At 44.4% G+C, this 17,531-nt stretch overlaps 2 protein-coding genes across 2 annotated transcripts; both read left to right on the top strand.

Annotated features, from left to right (window-relative positions):
* Window positions 1-369: 369 nt before the first annotated feature.
* On the top strand, window positions 370-12,353 carry dnajb14 (DnaJ heat shock protein family (Hsp40) member B14). The gene is made up of 8 exons (XM_062530690.1): window positions 370-543; window positions 4,037-4,211; window positions 7,141-7,286; window positions 7,407-7,592; window positions 8,239-8,324; window positions 9,445-9,554; window positions 9,885-10,057; window positions 11,439-12,353. Exons 1-8 carry the CDS (start codon window positions 411-413, stop codon window positions 11,561-11,563), a joined length of 1,134 nt encoding a protein of 377 aa, XP_062386674.1. The 5' UTR covers window positions 370-410; the 3' UTR covers window positions 11,564-12,353.
* A 498-nt stretch (window positions 12,354-12,851) lies between these two features.
* On the top strand, window positions 12,852-16,917 carry pla2g12a (phospholipase A2, group XIIA). Its single transcript, XM_062530693.1, has 4 exons — window positions 12,852-13,251; window positions 13,522-13,598; window positions 15,096-15,261; window positions 16,013-16,917. Exons 1-4 carry the CDS (start codon window positions 13,047-13,049, stop codon window positions 16,129-16,131), a joined length of 567 nt encoding a protein of 188 aa, XP_062386677.1. The 5' UTR covers window positions 12,852-13,046; the 3' UTR covers window positions 16,132-16,917.
* Window positions 16,918-17,531: the final 614 nt, after the last annotated feature.

Below are 17,531 nucleotides of genomic sequence, written 5' to 3'. Positions count from 1 at the left end.
CTTGGCAGGCTACATACATGCATGCAATTTTAAGGAGAGATCGGTCTGGATGCATTTTTAAGTCTGAGCCTTTAGCCAAGGTCCAAAGGGGCGAAAAAACTTTTAGGTTATCTGTATTTTCTCTACACCAAAAATGAAATGTCGTGGCAACATCTATTTAAACATTAAGCTCAACCGATTCGTATATATAAGAATTCAATTGTTGGTGGTAAAATATGCAGCGCTCCACTAAATCATGTTATAAAGAATATAAGTGTCATTAAAATAATATTCTCTTTTGGGTAATTTCAATAAGACCTTGATCCAGAAACTGGTGTCGAATGTGCTGCGTCGAACGCATGGAATTTATCGTTTTGCGGTTGTCAGCCTCTCAAGGTATCAGCTGAGCGGGGGGTGTAAGAGGAAGGAAGATGGAAAGCAACCGAGACGAAGCTGAAAAATGTATAAATATTGCCACGAAATACTTAGCAGCAGGAGATAAAGATAAGGCGGTTAAATTTTTACATAAAGCTGAAAAGCTCTATCCAACCGACAAGGCGAAAGGTAAGATTAAAAGTCATTTCATGGTAACGTTAACGTTAGCTAACCTCTTACATTCATCTGGGCTTTCAATATCTAGCATAGCTAACGAGTAATTCGAAACATCAGCTAACTGGAAAAACGCTAAGCTAACCAGTAATGAAATGTTATGGTAGCATGGCTAGGCTACTTGCTAGCAACTTGGCTACAAACCCTCCCAGGATTACACCAGCCGCCGTGGGTAGCAATATCTAGCGATGGGTAACATTAGCTAACGACAGTGATTGTGATACCTTAATAGAATAATCCCACTGTTAACTTCTTTACCTGATCATATTTTAATATGGCCCAAGGACCAAACAGTTTTATTTACGACAACGTGTCAGTTTTGTGGTTGTGCTAAATAGACAGCGTTAATAATAATCAACGTCACCTAGCTGGCTAACCTTTTTGCGAGGTCTAGGCTAATATTACGTAGCAAGAAGATGACCACTGATCAGGTCCAATCATATCAGACTGTTGTGTGGCATTTAATTCCATTCTTTTGAAGTATCGATCATTAACTACCACTATCCCTTCTGGCACTAACGGTTAACGTTATCGGTATCAGAGTTGTATCCAAAGATCGAGGTTGTCGGGAAGTAACGTTAATAACGTTTTCTGTTAGCCATAATAAAACATTGCTAGCTGGATGGTAATGATCAACAGAGGATGTTATGCAGTCATTTTACGAATGCCTGGCATAAATGATAACCTCGAAACAGAAGACAAATTGCCTTAAACTGAAGATTGTTCTGCGTCAGACAATCATAATGTGAAGATGTTGTTCTGTTGAAATGTTAAACTCACTACACGTGAGGTTTGTAAGCAACGTTAACACTGGTTGACGTTGTGTTCGTAGTGAACGACGGCCTATGAAACATGTTATGTTGACTAGCTAACCTACGGAAGTTTGTAGGCAGGTAAATAAATGCAAGCCCTTGCACCAGACTTCATGTCTCCTATGCGAGATAGGTGTCGATACCATTACTGTCAGGTAATGCATGACATAGCCTCCCAAGCTTGGAAAAAATGCTGTCCTGTCCCTTACTGGTTTTCAATAATCTCACTGCACTGTTAACATAGTATTTCTTAATGTTGATATCCTGCTGGTGCGAATGCGAACCAGCGTTTCCAACGTGTGGAAAATTGCTGGTCAGTTTGTGTGGTCGATTCATATTCTAACTGTTTATTTATGACTGTATCAGTACTCTAGCAGAGAAGACAACACTTGTTACATGTGTGGTCTGAGTGGCTGGTTTCTGTCTTTCTGAATGTGCGTCCCTTTGATGGTGGCCTCATGAAGCTTTCTCATATGATAATGTGCAGATCCACCATGCTTTTGTGTCTGGCTAATCTGCAGGGGATTTGAAGGGAAATGGGGCACTAGGTAAGCACCGAGCACGGATCACAGGTGGTGCTAATGGACTGTGCAAAGGAAGTAGTAGGAGTTAAATAGGATTGGCGACAATTCTCCAATGAAGTGATTAACCTGGCAAAGCACTACCTACTACAACATGTCTGCTGTTTGTGCTGTCTGCTCTTTTCAAGGTGTAAAGTAATGGAGAATCGGTCCAAATAGAGCCGGTTATAGCCTAACATTTGGATGGGCTGGTAGAAATGTGGGGTGGGCAACATGGCAAAACAGTCAACACAAACAAATGGAGTTCCTCCTGCCAACAGCCAGGGCTGAGCAGTATTTCTGATACATGTATTTAAAATGAGTATTTCAAATACAAAATAGTTTTTTTGTTGTTGAAGAAAATGTCTATGTATTTTGTATCAAAATACTTTATAAGTATGTATTTTTGTAGTTTAATACTGTCATAGTTTTGGTAAAATCAATAGCCTGCGTTTGGTGATGCAATGATTGATGCATGACTTGTTAGTTGCTCACACATGATACAATACAAAACTCCTGTCATACCAACCTCAGGTTTCTTGAGAACTTTAATCATCCAGTCAGATGTGGTTGTCCTGTAATATTGCTCAATATGGTCATGCATTGATGATGTCAGACACCAGTCTCCACTTTGTACTGCTTGACAAGTTGAGTAGTGACTATTTGAGTGTATCTCTGATAGGTTAGTATTTAGGCTACAGGATGTAACAGGTCAGCATAGTTGACGGTTTGCAGGTTATGGCATGTCTTGTGGGTGGAGAAAAGTGTCTGCCCTGCCAACAGCTAGAGAATCCAGGCGGCTACATTGCTACACTCTGGGCTGGGGGCATCTTTAGAATCATACCCCCCAAAGTATAAGACTGTACATGTAGATACCTGGCTACTCAAACTGTTGGTTGGAGCAACTCCACTTTTAGAAACGGAGATCTACGTGAAAAATGGCCGGAGTTTTCCTTTGTAAGGCATCAGGAGGGGGTGTTAACCTAACACGCAGCGAGAAAAAAACCTCGACTCTGTTTGTGTGGGCAAGACACAATGCTTGGGTGGGCTTAGCCGAGAGCCAGCCCTGGGTCCACACAAGAAGACCAGATTAAACAGCTTGAGGGAAAGGAATGTGTAGGCTTCTCATAGGCTGCCCTGCTAATGCTACTGCATGCACTCCCACTTGTCCAATGAGTTTCTGATCTTTGCCCTTTTAAATGGATCTCGCATCATGTTAGGGAAAATGTATTCAGAATTCTGCAGAGCCCCTACTTGTGCCTCCCTGGCCCTCATTATCAAACATAGGTTTGATTGATTAGCCTCTCACCCTGCAGATGGGAAAAGCAGTCTTGTTGCTTGTTGCCTAGCCTACAACTTGAATATTATAGTACCTTCATATCAGAGTTGTACTTATTACTGAGTCATTCTTCCCACTTTGGTTAGCACAAATTCACCACTGATATCATTTCCACGCACTTCAGTATCCCAGATATCCTTCGGCTCATTCCCAGCGTTCCAACGGGTCATGACATTTCCACACCTTATCACAGGTTATAATGCATGAATTGAACCTTCACCTTTTCTATATAATCTAAAGTGGATTAACTGTAGAGAATTTGACCCTGGGCCTGACAGCCATGAAGTTTCTTTGGGCAGATTTAGCACACTCAGTGGGGTTGCAAGGACCAACTGAGTCATTAGGCAGCTCTGCGAAAATCCCTGAAAAATAAAGTAAAACATTGGTACTTCCATCGCTTTTTTTTGCCAGCAACAAAGAGAGCAAATGTTGTGTGATCAGCCATTGTTTTCACAGACGCTACAGGAAGTATAACTATCTGACCTGATGGCCACCTTTCTATACTCCCTGCCTTGCTGGAGCTGTACCTCAAACTAACCTAAACTTGTGCTTACCTAAACCGCATCTATGTACTTGACTTTAGGAAAATTGCCAGCTTTAATAAGGCTAAATATAGAATAGTTTTCTTTACAATCACAGGTTCGGTACCACCTTAACCGTAGCCCCCTGATTAAGTGTGTAGTCTGAAAAAAGGTGAGTGTTTGACATTCTGTGTCTGTGTGCAATCTGTATGGCAGTGTTACTAGACGCTCTGTCAAGGAATGGCAGCTCTGCAGGGAATGGCAATGCTCACCACAGGAAGCCCTCTGAGACTAACGACACTAACCAGCGACCAGAGAGAGCTGGCCAGGATGCCGCAGGCGGAGAGACCGCCAAGCCGTACACCAAGGATCAGCTGGAGGGGGTGCGAAGGTGAGGGCCCACCAAGCGTTCTCCTCAGACACTCTCACTTCCTTTTTCCATCCATCTGTTCCTCTGTTGTCCCTTTCCACTGTCCCGCTCCGCCTCGGCGAGCGCAGCTCTGTGTGTGTCTTCAGTTTGTAGCTCCGCGGTCACGGCCGCGTCCACACGCTCACTCACCCTTTGAAGACCTCTTAATGCGCTCTCTGTCTGGTGTGGGCCGGTGTCCCAGTTCTCTGCCGCTGACGGTGAGAAACAGTAGCAGTGGGTAGCACCCTTTTTGCTACTGATATCGTTTGAGTTTTGGCATGGCCTAGATTGTGGGTTCCAGCGTGGTTCAGCTGACATGGTCTGTGAAATGGATGCTTCAGCTGAACAGTGTTTTTGTACCGTGTTTTGAGTCTTTCCTCTATCGTCAGGCCAAAATGTTAAACCAAAAGCATGTTTTACACTGTTTTAGAGCAAGATGTTTACCCTGCAGGCAGACACCTACATAATGCATGTTAAGTATCTTTGAGACTTTTTCTGAATTTGAGTTGATGCTGCATGCCTCTAGGGTGGACCTGAAATTCTGGTTGGGGTGTACAATGCCCCTCCTCCCATAAACGATTTTATCATTAGACACATGACTTACTACAATGCGTTTGTGGTAAATACCCGCAGACGGGAAATTCCGCATTCATAGCATTCACACAGAAGAGAAAAAGAAGCCGAGCCACTGTTTTCTGCCTTAGGTACTATAAGCAGACAGAAGGCCACACTACGCTAGCCGTCTCTTGCAGATGGTAAAGGCCCTGGAGGGACGCTGTGGGCACTGTTTGAGCGCAGTGCCCATCACGTCGTGGCATTGCATCAGCGTTCTCATCTCATGTGGGAGTAGTTACGGAGCCGTGCCCACAGTGTAGTGTGCAGGCAGGGTACCCTGCCAACGCAGGTGAAGCCTAGAGCAGCGCTGCTCCTGCAACACCAGGGCGCCCGGAGACGCAACATAATGACAAATAGATACTTTATTGATCCCAAAGGACATTTGGGATCTGATCATGTTCATGTCTCATTATTACACAGGCTCTTTCAACCACAGCATGTCCGTGAGCTACTCCTGGCATTACTAAACATGGTTTACCTCAGATGGAGCAACAGGATGATCTGAACAGGTCTGAGTGGTATACACAGATGGATAGGATAGCTAAGATGGTGCCCAACGGTCAACCGGCCACAGTCACAGATCTGTTGGTATATGGAATAACAACCTTGATTCTTTGCACCTTGTGAAATGAAGGCCAGGTGTCCAAACAGGGAATGGGACCCTGAGGAGGGCCGCTCCATAGTGGGGCATCACAGTCCAACGTTCAGAACAGAACAAGACAAATAAATACTCAGACAAGACAGAAAGAATAAGACGCCCACAGTTAAACACTTCCATAGCCATGGTTTGCAGCAGCTATATTGTACATATTAACTCTCCTCTCTGACTACAGAGATCATCCCAGAGTACTTTTACACATTAACAGGCCTAACCAGTCTTTTAGACTTACTCTGGGAATGTTATAACATCTGTGTAAAAACCTATGGTAAAAATGTTATTCCGTTCAAAAAGAGTACTTGTGTGCACATCCCGCCTTGCAGGTGCAGGGCAATTGGAGAATAGCTTCAATAAAAAATAGTATAATGTCCGCAACACTGCTCTTTGCTCCCATTTAATGTTTAAAAAACAAGCAACGTTTCGACCCTACTGGGTCTTCATCAGGAAAATGGTGCCATTGAAAAATATTAATGAAAGATGTTATTCCACCACAGACTTCTTTGTAAAAGGTTGAAGCTCAATAAGATAGACGAATAGAGTAATTGGATTGGTATGGCTGCGTCAACACAATCCATTTTACCCAGTAGTTTTTCTGCCTCAACATGGCCAATTAGAAGTCAAAGAAGTTGGGCCTCTTTTGCATGTGTTTTGCATCAGCTCGGAGCTGAACTGGCGCTGTGGCTTTGTCTCAACCTGCTCTGCTCTGGTCTGGTCTGGCCTGTGTGTTGTGTTGGCTGATGTGACCGATTTTGCAGGGATGTGCTGCCTTTTAATCAGCCCTTCAAAGAGGACATTGCGGTCTCTGCAATGCTCAACTCACCCTGCCATTGCCATGGAAACCCCTGATACTTGGCTAAGTGCCCATGAGGCCATTGGGGGAAGGGGCGTTCGTGTGCGTGCGTTTGTGTGTTGGGTGTGTGTGTGTGTGTGTGTGTGTGTGTGTAAGTGTAATGTGTGTGTGCGTTTTTGTGTTGGATGCGGGTGGGGGATAACACAGAAGGATGGAATAAGGCAGAGGGGAGAAACAGATACAAATTCCTGAAAAGCACTGAGGTGTGATGGGCTAACCCGCTTCCACTGGGTTCTGTGTCCTCTTCTGGCTAGTCCACACTGACTGAGTCGGGCAGCTATTTGAGTCCTTGAGGACTTGGCCTGTGATCCTTTGGGACTGCATGTCATGTTGTGCAACAAACTGAGATGATTGCATCTGAACTGCACATCTCCCTGCGTGAGCTCTAATTTGCTCTCTGGGGAGCTCTCTGTACTGTAGAGGATGGTGAAGAACATAGGTAGGATACCGGGGTTGTGTTTTGTGTTGACACAATGTATTTGACAAACAAAACTGTTTAAAAACTAAATGGCTGGCTTGTCTTTGCTTATCACATAACCCTTAGTTAGCACCCTTAGTGCTAGTACTGTTTTGCCCATGCAAAATGTATGCATATTACATCTGTTGCACCTTTCTTTTATTCATTCACTTGGTCACTAACACTTTGAACACTTTCACTACTTTACTGCCCCTATGCATTTTATGATTGGTATTACCCCATGGCAATATACATTTCGTGTCCTGTGCCACTCGTCTATTACAGAGCGAGATTCAAGGAAATAGATGTTTAATGTCTCTGTTCCCTTTAGGATAAAAACCTGCAAGGACTACTATGAAGTCCTGGGAGTCACTAAGGAGGCTGGTGATGAGGACCTGAAGAAGTCGTACAGAAAACTTGCACTGAAGTTTCACCCAGACAAAAACCATGCCCCTGGTGCAACGGAAGCCTTCAAAAGTAATGGCGCCTCTTCCTGTCAGAGCAGCCCCCATTTAACCCTATTCTGTGCCAGTGTTCCGCTCCGCTCTGCTCTGACTTGCGTTTCTGACCCAGCGGTGCCTGTGTTGTTTCAACCAGAGATTGGCAATGCCTACGCTGTCCTGAGCAACCCAGACAAGAGGAAGCAGTACGATGCCACAGGAGGGGAGGAGCCTAGCAGCCCAGGCCACGGACACGGCAACTTCAACTTCCAGCACGGCGGCTTCGAGGCGGACATCACTCCAGAGGACCTCTTCAACATGTTCTTCGGTGGAGGTTTCACCTGTGAGTGCCTGTCATTAGCCTGACTTTACTCAACACCTAGCACCTTTAAGTGCTCCAAGAGTTGTCCTAACCTCATGTTCATTTAACACACACAGTACTTGAAAGATTTAATTTGCCTGATTTCATTATTTGGGACATTGAAAATATTCAGAACATATTGCCCTTTGAATAAAAAGGTGGTTGGTGTAAGTCATTCAGAAAAAAAAGGACTTTGTGTTGCCATGAAAGATAATGGGCCATTTTCATTTTTAGCAGGGTTATGTAACATGCTCTCAAGGGCCCTCTTCTATGGCTGTCATTGCCTCATGCACAGAATTGTGTGACGGTGGTTATTTGAGGAATGTAGGCCTCCGCTCTTCACCTGCAGTCTAAGAATACAAGTGTCCCAATTAATATGCATCATGCTGCTGTTCTAGATTAATGCCTCATCATCCAAAATATGATCATCTTTATGCTAATGTGAACACATACATTTGAATGTGTAAAGGCATACTGTGCCGACTAGTCTGTTCTTTGCAGTGTAGAGTCTGGCTAAATACTCGGTCTTGTATACGATTTCTTGCATAGGTGGCTCTGTTTATCTATGCTAATGGGTTTTTTGTACAGTTGATGTTGAGATGGCCTCTGTTTTGTTCTCTCTCTATAGCAAGCCCACACACATTTACCAACGGCAGGGCGCGCTACAGCCACCCGGAGCAGACCCAGCGAGAGCGACCAGAGGAGAGGGGAGACGTGAGTCCCACACTGCCCTGTCTACACCCACACTGCACCGTCTACACCCACACTGCACCGTCTACACCCACACTGCCCTGTCTACACCCACACTGCCCTGTCTACACCCACACTGCCCTGTCTACACCCACACTGCCCTGTCTACACCCACACTGCCCCCATGCACTGCACCGTCTACACCCACACTGCACCGTCTACACCCACACTGCACCGTCTACACCCACACTGCCCCCATGCACTGCCCTGTCTATACCCACACTGCACCGTCTACACCCACTCTGCCCCCATGCACTGCACTGTCTACACCCACACTGCCCTGTCTACACTCACACTGCCCTGTCTACACCCACACTGCCCTGTCTACACCCACACTGCACTCACACTGCACCGTCTACACCCACACTGCACCGTCTACACCCACACTGCACCGTCTACACTCACACTGCCCTGTCTACACCCACACTGCCCTGTCTACACCCACACTGCACCGTCTACACCCACACTGCACCGTCTACACCCACACTGCACCGTCTACACCCACACTGCCCCCATGCACTGCCCTGTCTACACCCACACTGTCTGAAGTCTGTGTCCAGTGCTGTCTGAAGCCGGTGTCCTATGCTGTGCTGTCTAAAGCCTGTGCTGTGTCCTGTCCTGTGCTGTCTGAAGCCTGTGTCCTATGCTGTGCTGTCTGAGGCCTGTGTCCTGTGCTGTGTCCTGTGCTGTGTCCTGTGCTGTGTCCTGTGCTGTGTCCTGTGCTGTGTCCTGTGCTGTCCTGTGTCCTGTGCTGTGCTGTCTAAAGCCTGTGTCCTGTGCTGTGTCCTGTGCTGTCCTGTGTCCTGTGCTGTGCTGTCTAAAGCCTGTGTCCTGTGCTGTGCCCTGTGCTGTCCTGTGTCCTGTGCTGTGCTGTCTAAAGCCTGTGTCCTGTGCTGTGTCCTGTGCTGTCCTGTGTCCTGTGCTGTGCTGTCTAAAGCCTGTGTCCTGTGCTGTGTCCTGTGCTGTCCTGTGCTGTGCTGTGTCCTATGCTGTGCTGTCTGAAGCCTGTGTCCTGTGTCCTGTGCTGTGCTGTGCTGTGCTGTCTAAAGCCTGTGTCCTGTGTCCTGTCCTGTGCTGTGTCCAGGGCGGATTCTCCATGTTCATCCAGCTGATGCCCATCATCGTGCTCCTGCTGGTGTCCATCCTGAGCCAGATGATGGTGTCCACGCCCCCATACAGCCTCTACTCCAAACCGTACGTAACCCTAAACACACCAGGCGTGCACACACACACACACACACACTGGTCTACAAACAAACTGGCTGATTTCCTCTTGTTCTTGATTGAAACTCTGTTGTGCTGGATAGTGCTCTATACCCAAATACTCCGGTACTTAAAATATTTTATTAAAGCAAGGCATTTAAAAGGCTGTAACAGAATCCCTATCAGCGTCTGTGACTACTAAGTCCATAGAAGGTCCAAGAACAGTGCCTGAGTGTCAGTCAAGGTCCTGGTATAAAGTGTTTGCGGCATGATTTCTGGGGCTCAGTTTGTGTGTGTGTGTGTGTGTTTGTTTCATTGCAGGTCAACAGGTCAAACAGTTAGGAGGCAGACTGAGAACCTGCAAGTAGATTACTTTGTTAACAGAGACTTCAAGTCCGAATATAAGGGAGCAGCATTACAGAAGATCGAAAAGAGCGTAGAGGACGACTATGTGTCAAACGTACGAAACAATTGTTGGAAGGAGAGACAAACAAGTAAGTTACTGCTCTAGCTGTCTTCTACTCACAAAGCGTTTGCTTATGCAGGTCTCGTGTGCTCTGTTGTGTTTCAAAGGAGGCTTCATATTTCAATCAAAGAAGAACTGGTGCATCTCAATCACAGCAGAGAGGAAAACTTCTGGAGCGCATGGGTCAACTCAGCAGTTTAAAGGGAAACTATGCAGGATTGGCGATTTCATCACCTGTTTCGCTTTCGCTTTTCGTTTTCGCTTGTTTTATGCTTGCATATTTCTCTGTAGAGCTTCCCCAGCAGCTTTAGGGTGTGTATTTTACAAAATTCCTCAATCGGTCAGTCTGCCGTGCCTTTTCGTGAGACTTCACATGACATTTCCTGGAGTAGATCATGGGTGCGTGCCCGAGGGCTCCTGAAATTGCAAGCGTGGTTTTACCGCTACAGACCACTAGGGCGGCCGAAACAAACATTGTTCGACCGGTAATGACTCATTTAATCATAGAACAGTATGGAACGAATTGATTAACTGAAAAACGTTGCATACCTTTAATATGGTGCAAACAGGCTGACGTTTCGACAGTAATACGTTGACATTTCCCAGACCTGCTGTGTCAAAACATCTGTGTGCGCCATATTCAAATGGAATTTCAATTGGTCATGGAATTTCGGAAAGTCTAGACATGGAAAATCAGGGAATGGTATCATTTTTGGGGCAAAGTCATGGAATAGCAGGAAATTCTGTTGTTGATTTGATGGAAATGTTTCCACGGAGAACTGGTCTACCTCTGGTTATTTCCACGGAGACCTGGTCTATCTCTGGTTATTTGCTCTACTACTTCCTTGAGTAGCCCAACTTTGTTTATTCGGTGCACATTTATTCATCTCCCACTCTCTAACGTACAGTATATTCTTGAACGCTATACGTTAGTAAGTAGTATAGTACTGTAAGTCATGGAAATTCATTGTTTTCATCAGGGAATAGTCATGGAATTTTACATTTGACTTTGACTGTATGTGTGTCTTATCCACAACAGCCTTTGACCCACCACAAAGCTTCTAGTGTAGTCGAACCGGATGCACTTCACATAATTAAGCAGGAGTGGTGAGGAGGCACAATCTACACCGAGGATCTTCTCTTGCTTTTTTCTCTAGTATCAGTATGGCCATTGACTGTGTCTTTATGGCTGATCTGGATCTTAAGTGATTAGCTAACTTTGTATCAATTGTGGTAAAATGCAAAAATCTGAAATGATGTTCAAATGACATAAAGCTTGGTAGAATTCAGCTTTCACCATGAGAGGGCGCTCTGATGCCACAACTTGTAAGAAGAGAGAGCCAGACTCCTCCAGGAGCAACCTCTTTATCAACTGACCATCTTATCTTGTTGTTTTCTTTCTTTTTCAGAAACAGACTTGCTGTATGCTGCCAAGGTTTATAGAGATGAACGCCTTCGACGGAAAGCTGAACAGATGACCATGGATAACTGTCAAGAACTTGACCGATTAAACAGCTTATTCCGTGGGGGATGAGACCCAAGCCTCTGGACATTTTAGAGTATATATATGAGAGAATCTATGTATGTAAAATGTAAATGTGTTTTTAAGAAACCATGAAAATAGGAGAAATCTACTAAAACCAGACCAATGCTAATCATACTGTGAGGTCTTTTAAATCGTTCCCTTCAACACTCCGACTCACTCCATGGAAACGGCCTCGATGCATCACAGGGACACAAACCGAGAAGTAGTCTATCTTCCAGTACACAACCTTACAAACCTGTCTCCTGTTTTAGCTCCAGGGATAAGATACTAGTCTGAGGATTTTTTTTTGTTGTTGATTAATGGACAGACTGTTAAGTATATTGTAAGACTCTGGTGCCAATCTGAAGGAGGCGCGCACACACACACACACACACACACACACACACACACATACATGCAAGTTCACTTAATTCTCAATCATGATGGACTTTAAGACGGTCAGAAGACGCTTTCCTCCATTTGACTCCCATAGAAGAGCACTAGTACCCTGAAGAACCCATCATAGTGGTATGCTTCCTCGCTGTTCCATGCATTACTCAATGAAACATTGTGGACTTTGATACAAATGGTGAAAAGGTTGCCACTGTTTTGGAAGGGGATTCGTTCCCAGGCCCTGTCAGAATCCTGCTGAATGGACTACTGGACCATCTGATTCATGAAGTTTATTGTACCTTTTTTTCTGAATGTCTCAACTTATGGAATAATTTAAGTTTCTAGAAAACATAGTGTTTCTTCATTGCTTGACTAATCATTTTAATAAAATGTAAATTATTACCAACACTGTTTGGATTACTAACCATGTACTATTCTGATGCTAGGGTGAGAATATGGGTGAAACACTGGGGTTTCATCCGTCGTGCTTTTCGGGGAGGTTGCATATGTGCATCGGGATTACAATACCCCTTTCCCCAGCCCAGCCCCTTCACCCCTTATTTTGCACCCATGCATATATGGGAACACTCGAGATTAAAACCGAGTGTGTTAATTGGTTTTATTTGGCTGGTTATAATTGCTGAGCTGAAATGATAACAAATGAAGTGAAGAGACAGTGACGTTGCTGGGGTTGTTTATTGTTATTATTATTATTATGTATTTAATTCGATTACTTCATAAAGCAACTTTTTTTTTAATTGATGTACAACGATGTACTTGAACAACCGGTCTTGAACATTGTACCGGTGCCACGCAGACCTATGTGACTCCACGGGGGATTTCATTGGTTTATCAGTTTGACGTGACGCAATACCGGAAGTAAACTTCTTCGCCAAATGCAGAGCTGTCAGTTCCAGTTTCTTTTACTGCTTGTGGTTCTAAAGAAAGGCGCTTGCTAATCATCAGACTTCACTGGATCATAGGCGCATTGGAAACAAAGTAACCTTAGGAAATGACGTCCTTGTCCCCCTTATTAGTCTAAACGGAATGTCTTCATAATTAGCTAGTTGTCCTGTTTATCGTGGGATTAGTCTTAACTATGCACTCCGGTGTCGCTTTCGCGTTAGCAATGCTATTGACTGGTGTGTTTTCATCCCAGCATAACCGCGAACCTGAAACTCCAGACTGGCGAATGACACTGAAAACCATTCGAAATGGCATTCACAAGATAGACACGTACTTAAACGCAGCTTTGGATCTCTTTGGTGGGGATGACGGACTCTGTCATTACAAATGCAGTGATGGTAAGGCCAGCTCATTTTGTTAATGTGAGGAAGTTTTAAGATTAAGCGGGGAAAAACATTTTAAACAGAGACAGTTCACTTGTTTGAAGGATGTTATAGGCCTACGACCTACGACCTGCCAATGACCTATGACTTGCCAAGTATATCCATAGTCTAAGATAACCATTAACCGAGGAAACATACAGTAGATGCACCAAACTCAGATATCAGCTAGCCAGCCAGAGTATGATTTGTGGTGGGAGGGCAATCACCTTATCTTTGTTCTCACAGGTTATGTGCCACAACCCCGTCCAGGTTATAAACCTCCTCCACCCAATGGATGTGGTTCACCTCTGTTTGGATTTCAGGTGTGAAAGATCATTTACAGCAGGGGTCTCCAACGTGGTGCCCGCGGGCACCAGGTAGCCCGCGAGACGCATATGAGGTGCCCGCAGCGCACCTTCTAAAAATAGCCCACAAGTCGTCTGCAGATCACGCTCTAAAAACATCCTCCGTTGTGACGTGTTTAATCATTTAAAGACAAGAACCATTTTAAGAATGTATGTAGATAACAATCTGTAGCCTTAATTACATTAACATTAACTTGATATTGGTGGTGATACCTTAAGTTGTAGGCCTAGCTGGTTAACTTTTAGCCTTTGGCTCAGAATACCTTTCCCATTCAATCGCAACGGAAGTGGAGCTGCTGAAAAAACAAGCTCGCTCGTCTGGTGTAGCAAATGGAAGCATGTCTTCGCGAAAGTTCTGTGCCCATTCCGTGTTTGTCCCATACAATAGGGCTCGGGATCATGACGTAAAAAACTTCGCGGGCGCAGCCATATTGGCAGCTTCACTCCTAAGTTTACTATGGATTACTATGGATTTACTCCCACCTATATTAGTGTGTTCCTGTTACCTAGTTTTTGCCTTCTTGGTCGTGTGTTGCTGTGTAGTGGGGTGTAACAGCACCACCCATGATCGCAAGAGGAGAAGAATCGCTAATACTACATTTCTGCTTCTTGTCTTCTGCATCTGAATGAATGGATATTACGCTCGGTGCGCTACCAATATGGCGGCTATTCCTAGAATGCAAGGCTTGTTCCCGAGCCCTATTCGTGCATGATTGTTCAAGGACTGAAAAATGTTTGCTTTACTGTAGCGCACGGGCCTTTTCTCCTCCGTGTAGCGCTGGAAATCGTGTGGCATGATCCAATTAACCTACCGGGCGCAACATGTTGTCAGATCATGGAGGCGTGCAATACTATATAAAAGGCGTCTTCATAACTTAGGGAAGGTGGTGTTGGTGATTGCTATTGAAATGTAAAAAAAAAAAAAAAACAGTTGTCCACTGAAATCAAAACTTAAACAGCCTCAAAATTCTTAATGGTGAGTAATGCCTTAAAAATGTAGCTAACCTAAATTATTAGTTGCACAAAACATGTTTTTTGTTTTTGTTAAAAAATAAATATTAGGTTCCCCATGCAAACTTTGAAATTAACAAACTGAACAAGATGTTGGTAGTGTTGCATATTGATATTAAAATATTGAAGAATCAGATGGAAATACAGTTTAAAATATATATAGGCGTATGGGCCTACAGCACAATATTGATAATTTTACATTGTAAATCACCCACTATTTAGGAGGGTTACCCTCGCATAAAAGGTTGTGAGGGGCTGTTCGCTTCAAATGGGTAGCCCTCCATATGATTTCGAGTTCTTCTGGTAGCCCTCATCCCCAAAAAGGTTGGAGACCCCTGATTTACAGTCAGGCTACCAGGCCTACTAAAAATGTGCATTTGTTATTATCTTCCAACTAAACACCACATTGCACTTTACACTCTACATCTCTGATGTCTCTCAAAGTTTGATATTGGGATCCCGTCCATGACGCGGTGCTGTAATCAGCATGACCGATGCTATGACACTTGTGGGAAGGAGAAGCATGTCTGTGATGACCAGTTCCAGCAGTGTCTTGAGACCATCTGCAATAACGTGCAAAAGACCCTAGGACTGGCCCAAAGTGTACAAGGTGAGGCCTTCCGGTGCAGATAAAGAACCACTATGCACAGAGAAGTGGGAAAAGTGCCACCTTACTTGATGCTGTTCTTGATGCTGTTCAGGAATGTGCTGAACTCTTTCAGCTGCAAATGGGCAACATCTGAATAACATGCAGACCAACCAAACTGATTGATACAATATACAGTGCTTGTGTGTGTGCTGTGTGTGTGCATTGTGTTTTTTTTCCTATTGCAATATTCCCTTCAGTGTCACATGTAGTTAGAAAAACACTTCTGATGTTTTGAGATTGAGTGTGCATGACATCAGGGGTATAAAGCACTTCCCCAGTGAACGCTGCCTGGCTCTGTCATCTGTACGCTCAGAGCAAACCCAAACTTTTTTCATCTGTAGTTCCATCTGTTGGTGGAACGTGCTACAAGTTCCTACCAGAGCAGGGGCATCCCTCTCTATCTTCAAATACCTCCTGAAGGCTCAACTCTTCTGAGAGCACCTAGCTCTCTTAGCACTACTAACGACTGGACATTTTTATTGCTCTTACCTTCTTCCCTATCCTGACTATCCCTCATCTCCCTCATCTCCCTCCCTTGGCTTTGCTTGAGCTGTTATTCTATTTTATGTGAGTAGTACTTACTTCTGCACTATAAATATCCTAGTGGCACTGCACCTCTCTTGTACCATGAATGTTGTAAGTCACTTTGGATAAAAGCACCAGTTGAATGACTAAATGCCCATGTTAATATTTGTTTGCAATATTTCTACAGCGTGCGAGTCTGCGGTGACCCTCCTGTTTGATGCTGTTATGCACATGGGTTGCAAACCCTACATGGACAGTCAGAGGGCATCATGCATATGTCACTTTGAGGAGAAAAGGGATCTGTGAAGTTCTACGGTGAACAGCTCTGGGGATACACGGAGGCCAGCAGGCCTGCCATTCAGGATTTAAACAGCCAAGGATCTCGTCTCATAGTATTGATCAGACCTGCTTCATTATGAGCTTAACACCATGATTAAGTCTGCATCAGTGTGGCTGCTCCGGCTGTGACTACTTAATGATGTCACTCAAGTAATAGGAAGGATCTCAGGGATGAAACGGATGAGTCATGAATGATGATTACAGTTGTGAAATGTGAAGAAATATTAAAGGCCTGATTGAAATAATGGGCAAAGTGCAGAGTCAGGTAACCGGTTAAGAGTTTTGTGCATGAGCTAAAGCCATTGGGTACTTGTGCATGAGCTAAATTGCTAGGTGTGTATGGTAACCAATGTGTGTATGGTGCTCCTAATGATATGAAATTAGCAAATACATTTTGTTCCGTTATTAAATAAGCTCCAGTTAGACTTTAGGCCTCTGCTCTTTGCCCATCATTAGAATTAGGGCCCTGTGTGTTATAATGATGAAAGCATCCAGGTTACCTAATGCACTATAGTTATTGGCACTTTGTAACATCATTTAGGTTTCATGTGGTGTGTGTGCAACACGTTTTTTTTATGTTGCATTCATGAATGTTTAATGACATACTGTTGTGTATTCAGTTATATTATGTGCTGTTCCTGCTATTCCACCACACCATCAGAGGGCGCACTTCCATTGATTGTTTCTAACTACTACAATGTGTTGTGAGATGACGTGCAGAATACTGAGATAAAGAACATACGGTGAACTTGCTGCTCGTCTCATTTTCTCTTTATTACATTTATACTAGTAAGTTCATGTCTAGTATAGGACAAATTGGCGACGAGGATGACGACTACAGTGCCTCTTCCTGCGTTATTTCTGCCGTGTGCCGGACAACCTACAATTCCGTTCGACACTTGGGCTAAAATGTTTGAGAACTACCTGCTAGCCATTCATGCGAAGGGGGACGACTGGCCAGACACGAGGTTACGTGCACTTCTTTTACACTGTTTGGGTACAGAGGGCCAGCGTGTGTTTTACACACTTGCAGACGCAGGTGATACTTATAAAATGGCAATGGATGCACTGCGTGCACACTTCATGCCTGCAATTAACGTCGTGGTGGAACGTCACAAGTTCAGACAGCGAATCCAGAAACCACATGAAACCATTACAGAGTATGTTGCCGCGCTGCGTGAGCTAGCCATAACGTGCGGGTTTGAAGACAACCGAGACGAAATGATACGTGATCAAATTGTTGAACATGCAAGCTGCGCTAAAGTGCGCGAGAGACTTTTAGTTCAAAGTGATGCAAATTTGACACTAGAAAAAACATTGAAGGTCGCAGTTCAGGTGGAATCTGCAATTGGATATGCGCGAACACT

This window comes from Sardina pilchardus, chromosome 2, assembly GCF_963854185.1.
Source record: "Sardina pilchardus chromosome 2, fSarPil1.1, whole genome shotgun sequence".
In the NCBI taxonomy this organism is placed as follows: domain Eukaryota; kingdom Metazoa; phylum Chordata; class Actinopteri; order Clupeiformes; family Clupeidae; genus Sardina; species Sardina pilchardus.
This window is presented reverse-complemented; position numbering and strand designations above follow the sequence as displayed.

Excerpts from the sequence above, each read along its gene's own strand:
- pla2g12a (XM_062530693.1), top strand. The coding sequence starts at position 13,047 with ATGCACTCCGGTGTCGCTTTCGCGTTAGCAATGCTATTGACTGGTGTG. Across the intron at positions 13,252-13,521 it reads TCATTACAAATGCAGTGATG|GTTATGTGCCACAACCCCGT; the intron begins GTAAGGCCAGCT and ends TTGTTCTCACAG. Across the intron at positions 15,262-16,012 it reads ACTGGCCCAAAGTGTACAAG|CGTGCGAGTCTGCGGTGACC; the intron begins GTGAGGCCTTCC and ends ATATTTCTACAG.
- dnajb14 (XM_062530690.1), top strand. The coding sequence starts at position 411 with ATGGAAAGCAACCGAGACGAAGCTGAAAAATGTATAAATATTGCCACG. Across the intron at positions 544-4,036 it reads TCCAACCGACAAGGCGAAAG|TGTTACTAGACGCTCTGTCA; the intron begins GTAAGATTAAAA and ends TCTGTATGGCAG. Across the intron at positions 8,325-9,444 it reads GACCAGAGGAGAGGGGAGAC|GGCGGATTCTCCATGTTCAT; the intron begins GTGAGTCCCACA and ends TGCTGTGTCCAG.